At 41.0% G+C, this 22,508-nt stretch overlaps 1 protein-coding gene across 1 annotated transcript in view; it reads left to right on the top strand.

Moving 5' to 3' along the window:
* LOC109919117 (A disintegrin and metalloproteinase with thrombospondin motifs 16) overlaps positions 1-22,508 on the top strand; it is a 226,707-nt gene that overhangs the window by 174,738 nt on the left and 29,461 nt on the right. Inside the window, exons 20-21 of the mRNA XM_048618170.1 lie at positions 4,944-4,962; positions 5,753-5,764. Coding sequence (XP_048474127.1) covers positions 4,944-4,962; positions 5,753-5,764 — 31 coding nt within the window. The remainder of the gene's footprint in view (positions 1-4,943; positions 4,963-5,752; positions 5,765-22,508) is intronic.

Genomic DNA, 22,508 nt, shown 5'->3' with positions numbered 1-22,508 from the left:
CCAAATGTTGGCAAATGGTTCTATATTTATATAGGATATCTGGTCAGTATGGACGTGTTGGACCAAAGGGTCTGTTTCCATGCTGTACATCTCTATGACACTCAGCACTTTCACTTTCAAATACATACTCATGCATATGTACAGGGCATTTTTTGACAATCTCACAAAAAGGCTTTGCTACTGATTTGTAATTTTTGCACTAGTTACTTCTGATTTTTGTCGTAGAGTTATGCAGCATAGAAGCAGACCTTTCAATCCATGTGATCAGGCCAACCAGATATCCTAAACCAATCTAGTTCTATTTGCTAGCATTTGGCCCATATCCCTCTAAACCTTTCCTATTCATGTACCCATCCAAATGAGTTTTAAATGTTGCAATTGTACCGACCTCCACCACGTCCTCTGCCAGCTTGTTCCATTCACACACTACCCTCTGCATGAAAAGGTTGCCCCTCAGGTCCCTTTTAAATCTTCCCCTCTCACTTTAAATCTATGCCCTCTAGTTTTGGACTCCCCTGTACTGGGAAAAAGATCTTAATGTTCACCTTATCCAAGCCCCTTATGATTTTATAAACTTCTATAAGGTCACCCCTCAGCCTCCGATTTTCCAGGGAAAAAAGCCTTAGCCTATTGAGCCTGTCCCTATAGCCCAAACCCTCCAATCCGGGAAGCATCCTTCTAAATCTTTTCTGAACCCCTCCAAGTTTAACAGCATCTTTCCTATAGCAGGGAGGCCAGAGTTGAATGCAGTATTCTAAAAATGGCCTCACCAATGTCCTGTCCAGCCACAACATGACATCCCGACTCCTATACTCAATGCATTGACCAATGAAGGCAAGCGTGCCACACGTCTTCTTCACCACTCTGTCCACCTGCGAATTCACTTTCAAGAACTATGCACCTACAGCCCAAGGTCTGTTTGTTCAGCAACACTCCCTAGGGCCATACCATTAACTGTATAAGTCCTGCCCTGGTTTGTCTTACCAAAATGCAGCACGTCACACTTATCTAAATTAAACTCCATCTGCCAATCCTCGGCCTGGTAGCCCATCTGATCAAGGTTCATTATACTCTTAGACAACCTTCTTCACTGTCCACTACACCATCAATTTTGGTGTCATCTGCAAGCTTACTAACCATACCGCCTATATTCATATCTAAATAATTTATCTAAATGTCATGTACTACTAGTTTGAATCACTCCCTGATTAGGTACAGAAAGTCAATGCTACCTACTGTCCTCCTCCCAAAAACACTGCATTGTTTCTTTTCACAACCAATCCTGTGAATCAGTGGTCAGGAGGGAGTGGAAGTGGTGTTTTGGTCCTCGTTCTTTTACAGCAAAATGCAAAATGTGTCTAACTGACATTCCTGACTTACAGTTGGTGGGGGACGCTGCAGAGAAGACTAGCCTGGGTTATCAGCCTGCAGTTGCTAGTGGGAACACAAGAGACTTCCCATGAGTTGGAACCTCAGACCTCATTGGTAGAGTCAAATCTTGGTTGGGAGAGGTCAGAGGATTTTTTTTATGGAAAGGAGTCCCATTCAAGAGAAGGGACCGGGAAGTAAGCTTGGATCGATAGGGAAAATGGTGCTATAGAGGCACTTAACTTCACTGTGAATCCTAATCTCCCTTCTGATGCTGAGTTTGATGAGACCTGGGAGACTCAGCATCTATGCTTAAACTTGTATGGGTTCAGTCGACAGCCTTTGCTGGCTGCATTCCTGTTCGTTTCTGTTAAACTGAGAAGTGGGCAGGTTAGGGTCAGATTTGCCATCAAGTGTGACTCTGAAATACTTGGGGAATTAAAATCCATTCCCAAGTCCCGTGCCACCTATGTTCCCTCAAAAGCTTTTCTTTTTGTTTCCTTCCCACTAAGTGTACTGTGAAGACCTCTTCATGGCTGGTAGTGATTGATCTAGTACACAGGTAGGTGCTGGTGTCAGAAATTCCAGCAGGTCCCAGCACTAATGAGTACCTTTGCTGCTGATGACAGCAAGAGCAGCACCATGGATATGTAATGGATAGAACATGAGATGGGCAATAGAGAATTGCCTGAGACAACTTGGGAGATCTCAGAGAGGGATGCTCCCATCAACCCCTGTGAAACTCCCAAAAATTAGCACTCCGCTGGTTTTGGTAAAATGCCCCCCTCATAATCTTTTACTAATGGCAAAACTTTCAGCCAATTTGTGTACACCATCTCCTGCTGAGAGAAGTGATTCGTTAGGTTTTGAAACTCAGCCAGACATACTTCACTGCCTCGGCTGCCAAAATAACGCATTGCAATGGAAACAATGGAGCTTGTTGCAACTGGCCAAACTGGCTCATTTTATAGAATCCCTACAGCGTGTAAACAGGCCAATCAGGCCAACAAGTCTACACTGACCCTCCAAAGAGCATCCCACCCAGACCCACCCCCTACTCTTTCCCTGTAACCCTGCATTTCCCATGGCTAATCCACCTAATTTACACACTCCTGGACACTACAGGCAATTTTAGCATGGCCAATTCACCTAACCTTGTTTCCAAGACCATAAGATGTAGAAGCAGAATTAGGCCATTCTGCCCATTGAGTCTGCTCCACCATTCAATCATGGCTGATATGTTTCTCAACCCCTTTCTCCTGCCTCCTCCCCGTAACCCTTGATCCCTTACCAATTAATCCCTTCCACTAATGATATTAATTCCACATTGTTGTCTTTGAGTATTTTGAGTATGCAGTTCTCCTCTGCATTAATGGTACCCCTCAATTTGCTGTTAACCGTAATTAACTTCCAATTCCTGAGGCAAGGTATTTATGATAATGGTGAATAACAGTGATCTTATCAACATGCCCTGTAGAACATAACTTTCCAACAACTGACAGTCAAGTACCTACTGTTAACCCGTACACACTGTTATATGTTTTGCATCCAGATTGGAAACTATCCTGCTACTTGTCCTTGGACTGAGCGACCCCTGACCTTAGTCATGAACCTGCCATGTAGCACCTTCATGAAGGCTTTGAAAATCTTAATTTATTACATGTATTACATTTCTGTTACCTGTACATTCACTTACTTGCTCAAAGAGTTAAGGAAGGATAGTCAAGAATGACCTTTCCATTTGAAATCTGTATTCATCACTTTATTATATTTTCAATTCCTGGATCTTTTTTCTTTCAGTTAAAATGTATTTATCTTTCCCATCACTAACACTGAACTGATTCCTTAGACATGTTCTATGATTCCTATGTTTATATAGGATTATATTTGTTGCTCTCCATCCCTCAAGTACTTTTGTTATTTGTAATGAAATATATTCCTGGCCTTTGCAATCTCTTCCCAAACTACGTAGAATGTAAGAACTAGAAGCAAGAGTAGGCTATTCAGGCCCTAAAACCTGCTCCATCTTTTGATACAATCATGGCTGACCTCATCTTGGCATCAACTCCATTTTCTTGCCTGCTACCCATAACCCTTCAACCCATTACTAATTAAAAATCTGACTATCTCCTCCGTAAATTTAGTCAGTATCCTGGCATCCACAGACAGTACTGTGGGTTAGTGAATTCCACAGATTCACAAACCTTTGAATAAATAATTCCTCCTCAACTGTATTTTAAATCTGCTACCCCTCGTCCTCAAACTATGGCCTCTCATTCCATTTTGCTCCGCTAGAGGAAATACCCTCTCTAAGTCTATCATCACTATTTTTGCAGAAGAAATAGGAACAGGAGTAGGCCATTTGGCTCCTCAAGGCTGCTCCACAATTCAACAGGATCATGGCTTATTTGACATTCCTCATGTCCAGATTCCAAATGATATACCTCAATTAGATCTACCCTCATGTACAGGCCTAAATTGGCCAATCTCTCTCCATAAGTCAACTTCTCACCTCTGGAATGAATCTCTTCTGAACTGCCTCCAATGCAATGATATCCTTCCTCAAGTAAAGGAACCAAAACCGTACACAATCTCCATGTGTGGCCTGATATGCATAGATGCAGTTTATCTCTCTGGGGTATGCACCCTCTAAACATTTGATTATTTATCAATGACCATCTTCCTTTTCAGGTTTAAATGGTGTTATAGTTAGAATCTTACAATTTACAAAATCATAAGGGGCATGGATAGGGTAAATAGACAAGGTCTTTTGCCCAGGGTGGGGAGTCCAAAACTAGAGGGCATTGGTTTAAGGTGAGAGGGGAAAGATTTAAGAGACCTAAAGGACATCTTTTTCACACAGAGTTTGGTGCATTTATGACCAAAACGTTGACTTTCCTGCTTCTCTGATGCTGTCTAACCTGCTGTGCTTTTCCAGCCTTACACCTATAAGCTCAGGCTTCCGGCATCTGCTGTCCTTACTGTCTCCTTCCTGGAAAATACTGAGGCTAAGAAATTATTTACCATTTCACTGCCATGACCTTTGAGTTTTCAGGGTGTCTCTTCATGATCTTATCTCAACCTTAATTTTTTATTTCATAATTTATGTCTATAATACTTAACTGTTTGTCTTGTATTCCTTCTTAATATAATTTTGTACTTTATCTTCCTTTATTTTCTTCCCTAACATTTTCATATTCCCTCTTCCTATGTTGTCTATGTACTTATGTTTGTTTCTTCAGTTGTGATATTGCCTTCCCTTGCTGGGCTTTTTATTTCTTGTATAAGATTAAAAGACTGCATGTATTATGAAAAACAGTTCCCTCCATCAATCTCACTGCTTCCCATTCTCATTTGATTTTGGGTTAAATAAAATTTCCCATCATCATTAACTTATGGCCTTTACTCATTTCACATTTTGACTTATTCATCCCCCACACCCACCCTCAATAATTTTATCTTTTTGTTTACTTTGTAATTATAACTTTGTAACTATTTATTTCCTACACTTTTATGCTATTTTCTTTTTTTTACTTCGATACCTCACTGTTCACATCTATTTCTATTATCTTTAGATCAATTTGTTTTCCCAAGGCGCCTTCCCGTTAACTTATTAAGTTAAAGTCCTTTGAACACATGCCATATTTATCCATTACTTTTGAATGGTCAAAATCAGAAATCTATTTCCACATCCCCATCTTCAGCAGTACTGTCGGTGTAACTTCACCACATGAGCTGCAGTGGTTCAAGAAGGCAAGTCACCACCATCCTGAAAAGAGCAGTTGATGATGGGCACAAATGATGACCTAGTCTGCAAAATCCACATCCGGTGAATGAATTTAAAAAAGAGTTAATATAAATAGACAAGTATATGAAATCACTGCCTCGAAGGTCCACAGTGAGATGGAAATATTACATATGTGCAATGACCAAAAGTAAACATTGAACAAATTCTTCAAGTGCTGGTATATGTTTTTTGACAAATCAGTTCTTAATGGTGAGCTTTGTGGTGAGTCAAGCTTTCGTGGTTACTTTTGACTGGTACATTGTGGCAATAACACAGCTGTCTGGATCTGTGGGTGTAAGGCTCTGGAAATTTAAAGCAGTTCGTGTGTCAGATTACTCTCAAGATTTAAAGCAGTTAGACTGACCAAATCCTCTGGGCTCCAAAACGCTGCAGGGTGTTGAAGTGCTGTAGATCCAGGAGTTCCAGAAGTGTGAACATAGTTAAAAATGTATCATCAGCTGATATGAATAGCATTTCATTGCCAGTTTTGCTAACTGGCGGCAGCCATTCTGGCTTGTGAAGGATGATGGCTGTTAGCCAGCAAGTATCTACCTTTCTCCATCCGATTACCTCATTAAGGTTGATCTTAATAACCAGACTAGACAAGTTGTAATGTTCTGGTCATCAGACTGGAATGTCCGTGTCAGTGTCAAGTGTCAAATTTCAGCCTTAAGCACGCCACCATCACAAAGTCAGAAGATTGAGTGGTTCCATTTCTTTTAACTATTAGATACAATGTTTCTCATTATAGGCTTTTAAAATCATGCTTTATCACAACTTTTTTGCCATTTTAAAGTTGCAATAATATTTTCTGTGCACATTCCAATAAAATCTTTACAAAATACAAATCATTTAACTAACTCTTTAGGTCCTTTTGTCCTTTTTGCTGCCTCACTACCCTCATAAAGTCGGAAATTCATGCCTAGGCTTCTACTAATGTTGCTTTGTAACTGGCTGCTCAATGTAAGAAAGTATTCTCTTAATTTCTACTTAACCACTCAATGGAACAATGCCTCACCTGAGAAATTCAGCTAAAGCGCTGAACTCCTGATGGGGATTGAGTTCCCTAATTAAATATCTCTCCTCATGCTGGAAGTGAGTCACTTCCACCACCTCAATCCCAGTGTAAGGGTATAGAATAGGCCATTTAGGACTGAGGTCAGGAGAAATTTCTTCATGCAGAGAATGATGAGCCTATGGAATGCTCTGCCACGCAAAACAGTTGAGTCCAAAACATTAAATGCATTTAAGAGAAGTTGGATGTAATTCTTAGAGCTAAATGGTATGGGTAGAAAGCAGGGGTTCTGAGTTGAATGATCAGCCATGATCATATTGAATGTTGGAACAGACAAGAATGGGCTACTCCTGCTCCTATTTTCTATAGTTCTACGTGAGTCCACCTTCCTTGGGTAGGTTCACTATCTAAGCAGGACAAGCTCCTGCTGCCAAGAGCGGGCTCCCACTGCTGAACAGGGAGGAGGAAATTTCAGATGTGCTGTTATGAAATCACCACTGCAATGGCAGAGGGTACCAGACCAAATTGAAGGATGTATAAATACGCCATATTGTTTGAAGCCAGAACAGGTAAGGTTTAAATTACAGAAAAGAAGACAGTGTGCACACTACTACAAGAACAATTGCCTTCATAGATGGCGGAGGCTTGGCCAGAGTTCCTTGTCGTTGCTTTTATGCAGCTGGGTGGTAAAAGGGAGGCGAGTGATTTCCTGCATTAAAGGGGAATGAAAAGGCCACAGATGTCAAACTTTCTTTTATATTTTCCATGGGAACTGGACCCACATGAGAATAAGCTATTGCACACAGGCAGGAAGGGGAAAGGAAATTAGGGCATTTTCTAGGCCTTAAAAGAGCAAGACCATGGAAACCCTATGATTGAACTTTCTCATGGGAGCCAGGGTTTTTACTTTGTCAATTTCTGTTGAATTTTGGCAAGTTTTTAAAATCCATTTTGTTTCAGCCAGAAGCTGTAAATTTTGGTCTTCAGATTTATTTTTCATGCTCCATCCTGTGTGAATGTATTTGCATTGCTAAGCCGCTTCTGCACTCTGCTTTGTGCAGGGGTTGGATACTGGGGAGATTGTAAAAGGGCAGCATTGTGGTGTGAAGCTGTAGGTGGAATAAAAGGGAAAACAAGTGTGAAGAATGATGGCGTGGGAGTGGGAAGTGGGTACTGGTGTGATTCTAAGACTTATTTTTATTCATGGTAGGATAAATGCTCTGTGTAATTTTCCTATCTGTCCAGGAAGTTTAACTGGATCTGGCATCCCTGCTCCATAGCAGATTTATGGCAGATACATTTGTGTGTCTTATTCTGTAATAAGCACTTGCTTTGATTCCTTTGTTCTGAGTCTTACCCTAATGATATTAGAATGGAAAGTCAGCCCACTGAACTTCAAACTTTATAGGGCAGGATTTTACTTCTGGTTTTGACCATTTGAATAGTGTTAACAATGTGGTGTTGTGGAGGGGAGAGGAATGATATGATGACTTATTCCTTACCTTTCAGGTCACCACAATAATGTAGATAGTTGTCTATCAATGTTCTTTGGAGAAGAAGAGAAACTGGATGTCTCAGGATTTCCAGACAAAGTTATGGCCAATGAGAAGAAACATTTTCAGGTGAAAGCAACTTGGGCCCCCTCACACTGCCTGAGTGTTGAATGTTGTTAGACATAGTTCCCTTTTTATTGGCTGGAGGAAATATCCCTCTTGCCCTGTTGATCCCAAACTGACTTGTCTGTGCTGGTTCTTGAAGTAAAAAGGTTCATTGGCTGAAGTCCGTGATCAATACTTATGTTGTCCACAGAAATCTTTCAAAGTTAGTAGCTACTATACAATGGGGAATGAAGTGGTGGCTTTTCACATAAAGTTGCAATCAACTGATTTCTCTGAAGCTCTTCTGTTGAATGTCAGCCTTGCAAATACTACTTCTCAACACTTAAAGACACAAACAATAGGGCTGTAAATTGCGCAAGAAATTTCTCATTTGAATGTCTTTTCAGGGATGACACTGCACTATGATCATTTACATAGTAAAAACATTGCAGAAGCTTGAATTATTTCATTCTCCGAGCACAAATTGTAAATATTAGTCAGCTTACTCTAAGTAGCCATTTTAGCAACATATTGTCCACTTTAAAAATTGAAATTTAAACAATATTAAAATTCAATAAAAATTGAAAAAGATATGTATCTTGGAAGTTATGTGCATAGTAATTTCCTGGGAACAACAATAGGCAGCTGAGGAAAACCAAAAAGAATTCTGCTGCTATTGAACTGCCTGGAATGGAGGGAAGGTCTTAGGAGGAAGTGTTGAGAGAGCTAGGGCTTTTCTCTTTAGAATGACGAAGGATGAGAGGTGACTTGATAGACGTGTACAAAATGATCAGAGGTATAGATAAGAGTGGACAGCCAGAGACTTTTTTCCTCGGGTGGAGGTAGCTATTACGAGGGGGCATAGTTTTAAAGTGAGTGGAGGTAGACATGGGGGAGACGTCAGAGGTAGGTTCTTTACTCAGAGAGTGGTCGGGGCATGGAATGCATTGCCGGGGAGAACATAACATAAGAACATAAGAACTAGGAGCAGGAGTAGGCCATCTGGCCCCTCGAGCCTGCCCCGCCATTTAATAAGATCACGGCTGATCTTTTTGAGACTCAGCTCCACTTACCCGCCCACTCACCATAACCCTTAATTCCTTTACTGTTCAAAAATTTATCTAGCCTTGCCTTAAAAACATTCAGCGAGGTAGCTTCAACCGCTTCACTGGGCAGGGAATTCCACAGATTCACAACCCTTTGGATGAAGAAGTTCCTCCTGACCTCAGTCCTACATCTGCTTCCCTTTATTTTGAGGCGATGGCGTCTAGTCCTAGTTTCACCTGCTAACGGAAACAACCTCCCTGCCTCCACCTTATCTATTCCCTTCATAATCTTGTATGTTTCTATAAGATCTCCCCTCATTCTTCTGAATTCCAATGAGTATAATTCCAGTCTACTCAGTCTCTCCTCATAATCCAACCCTCTCAACTCTGGAATCAACCGAGTGAATCTCCTCTGTACCCCCTCCAGTGCTAGTATATCTCTTCTCAAGTAAGGAGACCAAAACTGCACGCAGTACTCCAGGTGTGGCCTCACCAGGACCCTATACAGCTGCAGCATAGCCTCCCTGTTTTTAAACTCCATCCCTCTAGCAATGGCAGACAAAATTCCATTTGCCTTTTTAATTACCTGCTGCACCTACAATCCTACTTTTAGCGATTCATGCACAAGGACTCCCAAATCCCTCTGCACAGCAGCGTCCTGCAATTTTTTACCATTTAAAACATAGTCCATTTTGCTGTTATTCCTACCAAAATGGATGACCTCACACTTATCAACATTGTACTTCATCTGCCAGACCTTTGCCCACTCACTTAGACTATCTATATCCCTCTGCAGACTTTCAGTGTCTTCTGCACTCTTTGCTCTACCACTCACCACCACACTTAGTCCCCAACTCTAAATCATCTATGTAAATTGTAAACAATTGCGGTCCCAACACTGATCCCTGAGGCACACCACTAGCCACTGACCACCAACCAGAAAAACACCCATTTACCCCTACTCTTTGCTTTCTACTGGTCAACCAATCCTCTATCCATGCCAATACATTACCTGTAATACCATGCAACTTTATCTAATATAGCAGCCTTTGGTGTGGCACCTTGTCAAATGCCTTCTGGAAATCCAGATACAACACATCCATAGGTTCCCCCTTGTCCACCATGCAAGTAATGTCCTCAAAGAATTCCACCAAATTAGTTAAACATGACCTATCCTTCATGAACCCATGCTGGGTGTTCCCAATGGGACAATTTATATCCAGATGTCTTGCTATTTCTTCCTTAATGATAGATTCAAGCATTTTCCCTACTACCAAAGTTAAGCTAACTGGCCTATCATTACCTGCTTTTTGTCTACTTCCTTTTTTAAACAGTGGCGTCACATTGGCTGTTTTCCAATCTGTGGGAACCACCCCAGAGTCCAGTGAATTTTGGTAAATAATTACTAGTGCATTTGCTATTTCCCCCATCACTTCTTTTACTACCCTGGGATGCATTTCATCAGGGCCAGGAGACTTGTCTACCTTAAGCCCCATTAGCTTGCCCAGCACTACCTCCTTAGTGATAATAATAGTTTCTAGGTCCTCACCTGCTATAACCTTCTTGCCATTAGTTTTCGGCATGTTATTTGTGTCTTCCACTGTGAAGACCGACACAAAATAACTGTTTAATGTCTCAGCTATTTCCTCATTCCCAGTTATTAAATTGGCCTTCTCATTGTCCAAAGGACCAATGTTTACCTTCACCACTCTTTTACGATTTACATATTTATAGAAACTTTTGCTGCCTGTTTTTATATTCTGAGCTAGTTTACTCTCATATTCTATCTTACTTTTCTTTATAACTTTTTTTGTGACTTTCTGTTGGCCTTTAAAGATTTCCCAGTCTACTAGTTTCCCACTACTCTTCGCTTTTTTGTATGTGTTTTTTTTCAATCTGATATTTTCCTTTATTTCCTTAGACATCCATGGCTGGCCCTCTCTTTTCCTACAGTTCTTCCTTATCACTGGAATATACTTCTGCTGAATACTGTGAAAAATCATTTGAAAGTACTCCACTGTTCCTCAATTGACCCACCATAAAGTTTTTGCTCCCATTTTACCTTAGCTAACTCCTTCCTCATTCCTTCATAATTTAAGCACAGGACATAGGTACTGGATTTAACCTTCTCACACTCCATCTGTATTTTAAATTCAACCATACTCTGATCGCTCCTTCCGAGAGGATCCCTAACTGTGAGAACATTAATTATTCCTGTTTCATTACACAGAACTAGATCTAGGATAGCTTGCTCCCTCGTAGGTTCCATTACATATTGTTCAAGGAAATTATCACGGATGCATTCTATGACCCCCTCCTCAAGGCTGCCATGACCGACATGGTTTGACCAATCGATATGTAGATTAAAATCCCCCATGATAATTGCTGTACCATTTTTACATGCATTAGCTATTTCTAAGTTTATTGCCTGCCCCACCACGATGTCATTATTTGGTGGCCTATAGACCATACCTATCAGTGACTTCTTCTCCCTGCTATTCCTAATTTCCACCCAAATGGATTCAACGTTTTGTTCAGTAGAACCTATATCATCTTTCACTACTGCCCTGATATCATCCTTAAAAATCAGAGCAACACCACCTCCCTTACCTTCCTGTCTGTCCTTCCGAACAGTTTGATACCCCTGGATATTTAACTCCCAGTCATGACCATCCTGTAACCATGTCTCTGTAATGGCCACTAAATCATACCCATTTGCCATGATTTGCACCATCAACTCATCCACCTTGTTTCAAATGCTCCAAGCATTCATTTAAAGTGCCCTTATGCCAGTTTTTGCACCTTCTTTTTGGGTCCTATTACCTCCATTACTAACAGCTCTTGAGTTCTCCTTCCCTTTAACTTTTTTCCTAATTTTCAATGGAGTTGAAGCTTCCTCGTCACCTGCTAACCTGCTGCTTTGCCTTACATTAATTGTTATTCTCCCTCTACGCTCACTTCTCCCTTCGCCCCTACTTACTAGTTAAAGTCCTATTAACCACCCTATTTACCCTTTTCGCCAGAACACTGGACCCGGCCCTGTTCAGGTGGAGTCCATTCCAGCGGTATAGATCCCTCCTGTCCCAGAACTGATGCCAGTGCCCCATGAAAAGGAAACCCTCTTTCCCACACCATTCTTTTAGCCACGTGTTTACTTCCCTGATCCTCGCCTCTCTATGCCAATTTGCACGTGGCTCGGGCAGCAATCCAGAGATTATGATCCTTGAAGACCTGTTTTTTAATTTTGTTCCTGGCTTTTCATAATCCCGAAACAAGTCTTTTTTCCTAGTTCTGCCTATGTTGTTGGTACCTACGTGGACCACAACAACTGGATCCTCCCCCTCCCTCTCTAGTATCCTCTCAAGCCGGTCAGAGATGTCTCACACCCTGGCACCGGGCAGGCAACACACCATGCGGGATTCTCTATCCTGCTCGCAAAGGATACTGTCTATCCCCCTGATGATGGAATCCCCTACAACTACAATCTGTCTTTTTGCTCCCCCCTCTTGAATGGCCTCCTGGACCATGGTGCCATGGTCAGTTGACTCATCCTTCCTGCAGCCCTGTTCCTCATCGACGCACGGAGCAAGTGCCTCATACCTGTGGGACAATGTCAAGGGCTGCGGCTCCTGTGTTCCTGTCTGCAGGGTCCCTCTACCTGCCTCACTCGCGGTCACACACTGCTGTCCCTGCCCGCCGATCGAATTAACATTAGTTAATCTACCAGGTGTGACTGCCTCCTGGAACACAGCATCCAGGTATTTCTCCCCCTCCCGCATGTGCCACAGTGTTTGGAGTTTGGATTCCAGATCATCAATTTTGAGCCGGAGCTCCTCAAGCAGCCAACACTTGCTGCAGATATGGTCACTGCCGTTCTCAATGGGATCAGCTAGCTCCCACATTATACAGCTACAACACATCACCTGGCTTGCCATCTCTACTTAGTTAAAATTAATTAGTTTTTTTTTACTTTCGCAGTGTTCTCTGCACCGGTAAGTTTACTCCGTTATATACTCAAACAGACTCCGGCTTTGCCTTCCGACCCGCTCCCAAAGGATTTGGCGTCTAGGTGACCACCCAGAAAGATAACAAAGAAATGAGGGAAAAAAATGCAAATAGCTTACCTGCTCACCACACTTAGTCGTTATTATTAGGTTAGAGGAGGTGGAAGAGTGGGAGACTGTAGTGTCTCGGGTATTAGCTAACTCCCAAATTTATTGGGTGGAAGCTTACCTTCCCAGGCTGCCCTCGCACTTTCTCCCGGACTCCCGCCGCTGAAACAACTGAAAGGCCACAGTCACGCAAGGTAAGACTTTTATAATCGAAAAGCTTACCTTCCCAGGCTGCCCTCGCGCTTTCTCCTGGATTCCCACCACTGAAACAAACTGAGAGGGTAGTGGAGTCGGCCTCATTAGGGGCATTTAAGCGGGTATTAGATAGGCATATGGATGATAGTATAAGGTAGGGGTGGAGGTTAGATAGACCTTAGGGTTAAGGTAAAAGTTCGGCACAACATCGTGGGCCGAAGGGCCTGTACTGTGCTGTACTGTTCTATGTTCTATGTTTACACCACATTGTCTGGCACTGTACTCCAAATTTGAACAACTCAACTGTGTAATTTGATTTTCCTCACACTGTTCCTGGTGCTTTTGCCAATAACCTCAGGTATCAACTCTTCCTTGATTGGAAACAGTTTCAAATTATTTACGATACACCTTTCATCACATTAAACAAGCCTATGTAATCTCTTGACATCCCCTGCTCTAAGGATGATAAAATCCTTCTCCAATCTACCTACCTAAGTATCATCTCTTGTGCCTGGAACCATATCAGTAAATCTTGACTATAGTCATGCCCAACAACCCCCACCCCCACCCCCAAGGGCTTCACATCCTTACTAAAGTGTGATGCCCATCGTTGATCACAATATTCCACCTGTTGGCAGGCTGGTGTTTCATGGGATTATGGTGGTTTGGTTTAGCTTTTGGGTTTTGTATTCTATGCTTGAAAGTTCAGGATCCCAGGTTCATGAGCAGAAGAGCTAGGAGCAGGAGTAGGCAATTGAGCCCCTCAAGCCTGCTCTGCCTTTTAATACAATCATAGCTGATTTCATCTCTCTAAACTTCATTTTCCTGCCCAGTCTCCACAACCCTTTGTCAGCATCCCAACTTCCGCAGCACTGTGGTAGTGAATTTTACGGACCTTTTGGGAGTAGCCACATCTCTGTCTTAAATATGCTATCAATTATCTTAGAACTATTCAAAAAAACCAAATAACTGTGAATGTTGGAAATCAGAAACAAGAACAGAAATTGCTGGAAAATCTCAGCAGGTCTGGCAGCATCTGTGTAGAGAAAGCGGAGTTAACATTTTGGGTCCAATGACCCTTCTTTAGAACTCAGTTCTGAATAGCCCATTGTTTCTAAGAGCTTTCCCACTACTGTCATTGAACTGAGTCACCAATAATTGCCAGAATTGAACAAATTTTGACAGCTATTCCCTTTCTTTTCTCAACAGTTGTGTTCAAAAACCCTTGGAAACATGCCTATTATTACCCACGTACTCAAATGAACCACCTTAATTTTTAAGAGTTTCCTTAGAGTCCCAAGAAAGGGGATAAGTTAATCAAAATGTCCAATATTGGTGAATTCCTGTTGTGGGCACGGTCACTTGTTTGGGCAGGACCAATTTCTAGCACCTTGTTTTTAAAACTAAGAAAATGACCAGGGAAACTGAATTTGCACTGAACACAGTTTGTGTTCAAAAATTCCATGATTGTTTATCAGACTGAGAGCCACTGTGACAGTGGCAATGGCAAGTATATCCTAGTATACTTAGTATTTGAGGTTGTAGACTTGCTCGCTGAACTGGTGGGTTTGGTTGCAAATGTTTCATCACCCTGCTAGGTAACATTGTCAGTGCACCTTCGGTGAAGCGTTAGTGTTCTGTCCCGCTTGTTATTTATATGCCTCGGTTTGCTGGGGTGGTTGGCATCACTTCCACTTCTGTTTTTCAGTGGTTTGTGTAACGGGTTCAGTTCCAAATGTTTGTTGATGGAGTTCTGTTGAAATGCCAGGCCTCCAGGAATTCCGTGGCATGTTTCTGTTTGGCTTATGTATTATGGATGTGTTGTCCCGGTCGAATTTGTGTCTTTCTTTGTCCGTGTGTATTGAAGCCAGTGAGAACTGGACTTGTCTATTGGTGGCTAGTTGGTGTTCGTGTATCCTTATTGTCAGGTTTCTTCCAGTTTGGCCTATGTAATGCTTTTCACAGTCCCTTGCTTGGTATTTTGTATATTACATTAGTTTTATTGGTTGTGGGTATGGAATCCTTTACATTCGTCAGTAGCTGTCATAGACTGCAGCATCGTTGTTGGTCTGTGGGCTACCTTGATACCTAGGGGCCTGAGTAGTCTTGTGGTCATCTCTGATATGTCTCTGATGTACGGTAGGGTAACTAGTGTGTCTGGCCGTGTTGTGTCTTCTTGTGTGGTGTGTCGCGGAGGTAATGATGGATTGTGCTTTTTAGGTATCCATTCCTTTTAAAAACTTAGTATAAGTGCTCCTGTTGTGCTTTGCGCAGTTCTGGATTGCTGCAGTGTGTTGTGGCCTATATGAATAATGTCCTGATGCAGCTCCGTTTATGGGTGTTGGGGTGGTTGCTGGAGTAATTACGTATCTGGTCCATATGTATGATCTTCCTGTATACGCTCTATGCGGAGGTCCCCGTTGTTCTAACGTTCCACCATTACGTCTAGGAAGGGTAGTCTGTTATCGTTCTCTTCTTTTATGAATTCACAAAATTCAAGTCTATAAGCTCATCCACATCCTGAGCTATAAATCTCCTCAGAAACTTTAATACTTAGTATTTCCTTGAGGTCAATGAAATAAAATGACTTTGACATTGGAACCGAAAGAGCTGGGACTCCTCAACAGGTAAGTCAACCCCGAAAAGGAAGCAACGTAATACTTTGAGTAGGAACTTTGATTGGAACTGTTTTGGAATTGCATCAGAACTGCCACAAGCTATGTACACTACTTTCAGCAATATTAACTCCAGTATTGCTGCTCAGACTTGTATATGTGTGGAATTTGAAGAGCCAGCCTAGCTTGGTACCAGCTACTTCTTGGCTGTGTTTGGCACCAACTACGCAGTACGACAGGTGCTGCATTGCACCCAGGAGCAGTTTGCTGCGACACAGCTGTTAATTAAATCCCTGTTGAAAAATGTGACACATAATTCTACACCTCCTATGTAAACATGTCAAGTTTAACTTCCCCTGGTTGGAAGTCAAATGTTATCATTGGAAACATCTAATAAAACGGTGTCTTCAAGAATTAATTTGCACCTCCATCATTCAGCAGATGGCAGTAACTTCGTTGGTTCACATGAATTTTACTTTTGTGCTTGAATTTTCCAAATCCCCTTTGTCCGTTCTAGTGTCCAATTATGAGCAGTATTAAAAAGTTCTAAATAGACACCAAATAAGGGGTAGGATTGCAGTTTGAATTCTTTAATATAAAATTGGTTGCCCATATCCTAGCTCCTTTGTCTCCCAAAACTATATGTCCTAAAGAAAATCAAATTCAGAGAGCACTGACTCAAGCACTGTTTAAACCAGATGGTTTGAGTTATAGAGGAAAGGACTGATTCAGACCATGACCTGCTACGTACTGGAACTTAATGCAGATTCTTCAACATTTCTCTCTCAGTGCGAAAGTGATATGTTAAAGCAACGGCAGCAATTCAACCAAAGTGCAATCTTACATTCCCTGCGTTCTATGAGGCAGCAAATTTCCCATCACCGTGAACCTTAACACCTAATGTTTAAACCTGTTATTATATTTTACTGCCCATTATTATACAGGATGATGTACATGCTATCTATCTTTATTACATATACATTTATGTGCAGCACTGTGACTGTCTGCAGCTTGGTTCAAAGCAAAGATAATTCATTATAGCCTTAAACCTTATTGCAGCCCTCAGAGATTAAAATGCAACCCTGGATTTTCTGCCCTACTGCTCTTATGAGTGAGTAAGCCATGATGTGGAATTGCAGGTGTTGGACTGGGGTGGACGATGTCAAAACTCACATGACACCAAATTATAGTCCAACAGGTTTATTTGAAACCATAAGCTTTCAGAGCGCAGCCCCTTCTTCAGGTGCAGCAAGAGGTGCAGCACACAGTGCAGCACACAGACACAGAGTTTATAGACGGAGAGATGAAGGGCAGAGAGATCAAAGGATCATACAACTGGTGTGAGTGGAGTTAACAAACCTAAAATGGCTGGCTGACTGCCTCCTGTTGAACCTTTAATCATGCATACATTCCTGCATTCTAGAAATTGCAGAAGCAGGATATGGTGAACTCTGTCTGAAAGGAGACGCAGGTTTCGATTGATAAAGATGCAAATTCCAGATTCTGTTTCAAGTCACTGCCCCAGGATAATTAAAGGTTTCATCAAAGTCTGCCTAATTTTCCAAACTTCAAATAGGCAGAGCGATAGGAATATACACAAGGTGACATCTCAGGTCAGACACTCAGTTGTAGGTGGGAGGCCTTGTCCAGAATCTGTCTTGAGTTTTAACCTGGAATCAGGCTGGTTTTATTCCAAAAGCAGGAATTTATCACACTGACAGACTGTGACTATAAATTGTGTGTTTTTTGAACAAAATAGAATGTATATGCAAATAAACAAACATCTTGGATGAAGTGATTCCCCCATAGGTTTGTGTGTGTATGTGTGTGTGTGTGTATTGTATACAGTATCTGTAAAATCTTCCTTACTGTCCTATTTTGACAGCATCACCTTGATACATTGTTATAATCTCTCTATCTCAATTAGTTTGTACAGCTTTGGATTACTTATTACGCACACTCTCACACACGTACACATACACACGCACTCACACACACACATATATACACACACAAACACATACACTCTCTCACACACATTTACTTTCTCAAGCACACAGACACACCCATACACACACTCCCTCTCTCACACATATATAAACCTATGGGGTGAACATTTTCATCCAAGATGTTTGTTTATTTGCAGATACATTCTATTTTGTTCAAATTGTGTGTTTCTTGCAGTCACACTCAGTCAGTGTGGCATCTTATTAATTCTTGCTTTTGGAATAAAACCAGCCTGATTCCAGGTTAAAACTCTGAGACAGATTCTGGACAAGGCCTCCCACTTACAATTCAGTATGTGACCTGAGATGTCACCTTTCTTATATTCCTAAAGCTCTGCCTGTTTGAAATTTGGAAAGTTTGGTAGACGCTGATGAAACTTTTAATTATCTTGGGGCAGTGACTTGAAACAGATTCTGGAATTTGCATCTTAATCGAAACTTGCATCTCTTTTCTAACTGAGTTCTCCATCAACCATTTTATGTTTGTTCACTCCACTCTCACCAGTTGTATGATCCTTTGATCTCTCTGCCCTTCATCTCTCTGCCTATAAACTCTGTGTCTGTGTGCTTTCCTCTCACTGCACCTGACAAAGGGGCTGCACTCCGAAAGCTTGTGATTTCAAATAAACCTGTTGGACTATAACCTGGTGTCATGTCATTTTTGACTATGATTGATTAAAGTGAACAGAATTACTCTGGAACAGCATTCCAACAGTAAAGAAAAGGCTTGGTCTTTTCTCTCAGCTTCTGTCCTGGCTCCTGCTGTTGTTTTCAAAGTCCTGTCTCCTGCTGTTACTGTCTATCCTACTAATTGCTAATTCCCAGTACAATTTTCTACCGCTCAGTGCCAGTTCTAATGGCTCTCTCTCTCTCCAATGCTTTATTTCTCTGCTTTATACAAGCCCTCAATACTTGGTCTATTTCATTTTTCACTTCCATGTTCTCTGGCAAGTATTAACTCAAGCTGCTCAGTCTATCTCTCCTAAAATGAGAGCCAGCTTGCATTGCTCAGATTCTCTTCCTCCTCATCATTAATCTCACTGTCTCCATGTCTGTTCCCCTCCCCATATTTACAAGTGCAAGGTCTCACTACTCAGACGAAGCACAAAAACTGGCATCCCAAGTTCAGTGGGTAATAGGGAAACACGTGGAATGCTGGCATTTATTTCAAAGAGAATAGACTATAAAAATAGGGAAGTCTTGTTAAAGGTATACAAGACTGTAGCCAGACCATACCTAGAATACTGTGTACAGTTTTGGTCTTATTATCTAAGGAAAAGATATAAACATATCTTTTCGAATTTTAGGGGGTTTGACAGGGCGGATGTGGAAAAGTTGTTTCCTCTGTGGGAGAGTCTAGGACCAGAGGGCATAATGTCAGAGTAAGGGATCTCCCATTTAAGACAGAGTTGAGGAATTTATGCTCTAGAGGAAGTGAATGTGTGAAATTCTTTACCACAGAGAGCTGTTGAGGCTAGATTTTTAACTATATTTGAGGCTGAGATAGACATTTTTAATTAGTCAGGAAACCAATTATTATGGGTAAAAAGAAGATGGAGTTGAGCATTATTAGATCAGCCATGATCTCATTGAATGGCATATCAGATTGATGGGCTGAATGACCTACTTTTGCTCATGTGTCTTATGATCTTACGGTCCAGCTGTATAGAGGTGATTTTCCATTAAACGTGCCAGAAGCACTTTTGCAACTTGGCACTTGGGTGCAGACTTTCGCTCGGTGAGATTTTCTTGCCATAACCAAAATTCTGCATATTGGACTTTGTGTGGATTTTACTATTTGGAATGGTAACATTTTATGAGATCCAATAGAGGTACAGAAATTATAATTGAAAGTAAATCTGAAATATAAGTTTAAATTAAATGTTTTATTTCAGACAAGGGAACTTGGGTTCATACTAGTAGAGTAAGAGGTACATTGATAAATTCAAAGAAAGGGTGTCAATACTTAGAATGCTTTGAGTGTTGAAGCTCTCCATCAGCTTGCTGATGCCCAGCCTCCTACCATAGTGCTATATTAATCTATTTTTAAAAATAACATCTGCTTATTCCTATATCACATAATAGATCTGCCTGCAATCTCACTATCTTAGCTATAGCTCTTACAGTCTACAATATCTATGTACCATCCGTGAACTTGCAGGCAGTTCCCCCAATGCTTTGACAATGATGAAGATGGTGAAATCCAATGTCCCAAACACCACTCGCCAACAACTTCTACAAGTGGTCACTTTGAACAGAGACGTACATAACTGTTAATGATTATTTTCTTTCAATGAAAATGCAACAAGTTTCTTCTTTAACCCAAAATCTGACCACTGATTCCATGGGAACCAAGCTTATTTTGTCATCTCTTTTGGAAGCAATTTGTCACAGGCTGTTTTTTTTTAAAAATCAAGATACATGGCATCAACTGAACATCTCATAACCACAGTGTATTGTGAGACAGGTCCTTCTTTTCCAGAGCCATGTTGGGACTTCCGAATGAGCACCTTTCACGGTTATTACATTACCTGTCTCCAGTTTTCTCATCTGATAACTTCCCTGTAGCAAAGTCAACTAATGAGTCATGAATTTCCAGGTTTCGACGTGAATGATTGTGACCAACTTGTCAACTTTTCTGTCAACACCACAAGTGATATTCAAAGAGTTGTTGCCTCTTAACTGTTTCTGATTCACCGGACTTCATATCTCCAACTTACTGTGATATAGTCTAAAGTTTATGGGCGAGCATTCTCTGTGTCTATTTATATTAGAAACAGAGTCTTCTGCCTGAAAATTTAAGATGGACCACCCTCTGAGCTGCCAGGACAGTTGAACCCTTGCAGTGGGCTAGCCAAATTTCACTTTTACTATCAGCAAATCAGGAATATTGTGCACATTGGGTTCTCAATAGGTTCTCCTTCATTGCTTTATTTTATTATGCAATGCACATCATTCTCTTTGTGATACACCATCACTGAGTCGCTTCGACATAGTTTAAAGTGGGCTGGAACAGTCGAGTCCCTGTCTCCATTTAGAAACAAACACCGACAGTCTAAATCAGAAAAGTTGGGTAAACATTCCCATGGACTGTATTCATTGCCAAATAAACACTGTTTATAGCTGTGGTATGATGTTTTTTGGGGGGGCGGGATTTATTTTGCTGACTTGCATTTCATTATAGTACTGTACGTAATGCGATCAATCAAGGGAACACTAATATTGGTAATGAACTTTTTGTGTTGTGTCCATGTTTACATTGTCTCATTCTGTGTTGTACACATATAATAATTCTACTCTTTCCAGAGCTATGGAGATTTTTGTGTACTCTTGCATGAGAGCAGAGCAGACATCAGCAGACAGTCTAACTGCAATGTCGGTAAACAGTGCAGATATAAAAAGGAGATATCTTTATAGGAGGTGACATCACTCTGAAGGTTTGCCTTATTAGTGATGTGCATTGGCATTAAAACATTGCTTAAACTGTCCAGTAAATGCCATTTACTGCAACTGATAGCTTTGACCGTTAATCTATGTGGTTGGTGATCTTTGGCTGTGAGCCAGATCTTGTATATTAAGTCAGCAAAAAAGAACATTTGCTTCCGAAGCTATGATTCTTATATTTAACTCCGTAATAAAGATAATGTTTACGTCCTGAAGAGGAAATGCTGAAAGTGTTTTACTGACGAGGTTATAACATTTTCAAGTTAATAAGCACTATTTATAATTGTGAGAGAATAGATCTACTTAATAACTGTGAAGGTAATGTGCTCAAGTGCTGACAGATGTTTTTCTGGCTGTCTCAGTAATGGTTTGAGTTACAGTCTATGAGTTCTTTACTTCCATTCTCTGTTGAGTTGTGAGCCAGCCAGCTGTCAGCAGCTTACCGGCTGCACTACCACGAGATGGGTAGTGGATATAGAATGACAGAATGGAACCTACCAATGTCCACTGGAGGCCCAAAGTGAGTTCATTCATTTGCACTACAAACATTTGTGCAAACATAGCTACGAAGTGTAAATGGAAGTGATTATCAGGTATGAAGCAGCACTTTGATGAAATCTCAGTTCCTTAACACAACACACTTCATCAGTTTATATAAATAAGAACTCTTAGTGCTGCAAGTGTATTTTTTAAAAAATTGGGTGTGCTTGTTTTTTACTTAACAATTGTGATTCAGTCAGTCTGTGTGAAATACTCTTATGGAACCTCATGACCCCCAAAACAACTACAGGCGATCAATTTTGATTGGTTATTCTAATACTTAGGAAATTTTGACATTGTTATAGTTAAAACTACAATTACAATACCACCCTGGTTTAGCTTTCCTAAATATCGCAAACAGTGGTAGTCCGTCATACTTGAGAATACCTGAGCTAGAATTGTATATTCACGTTAGATAATTGAATTGATATCCATGCAGATTGCTATGTGATGGATAAGCAAATTCCTGTGGGATCACTTACTGATATTTCCAATGTTGACCATCTCTTACATCATGCCATCTCTTGGTGTACAAGGTTTCCCAAGAGTGAACAGCCATGTTTCACTGCTTCAAGTATATCTAAATGGGACCACTTTATAACCTTTATGGCCCTAACTGCTTTCTATCAAGATTCACCAGTTTTTTGTGATCATTTTTTGCGATCATTAGCCATTAATCTTAAAACTTTCTGCCGATAAAGCTGAATGTTAGTTACAATAGCCTCAATGCTCATGGAGTCAGCATATTTCCATACTATTTTAATAACCCTGCCTGCCTTTGG

Source organism: Rhincodon typus, chromosome 2, assembly GCF_021869965.1.
Source record: "Rhincodon typus isolate 14 chromosome 2, sRhiTyp1.1, whole genome shotgun sequence".
In the NCBI taxonomy this organism is placed as follows: Eukaryota; Metazoa; Chordata; class Chondrichthyes; order Orectolobiformes; family Rhincodontidae; genus Rhincodon; species Rhincodon typus.
The sequence above is the reverse complement of the archived record's forward strand: the minus strand, read 5'-3'. Positions and strand labels throughout refer to the sequence as shown.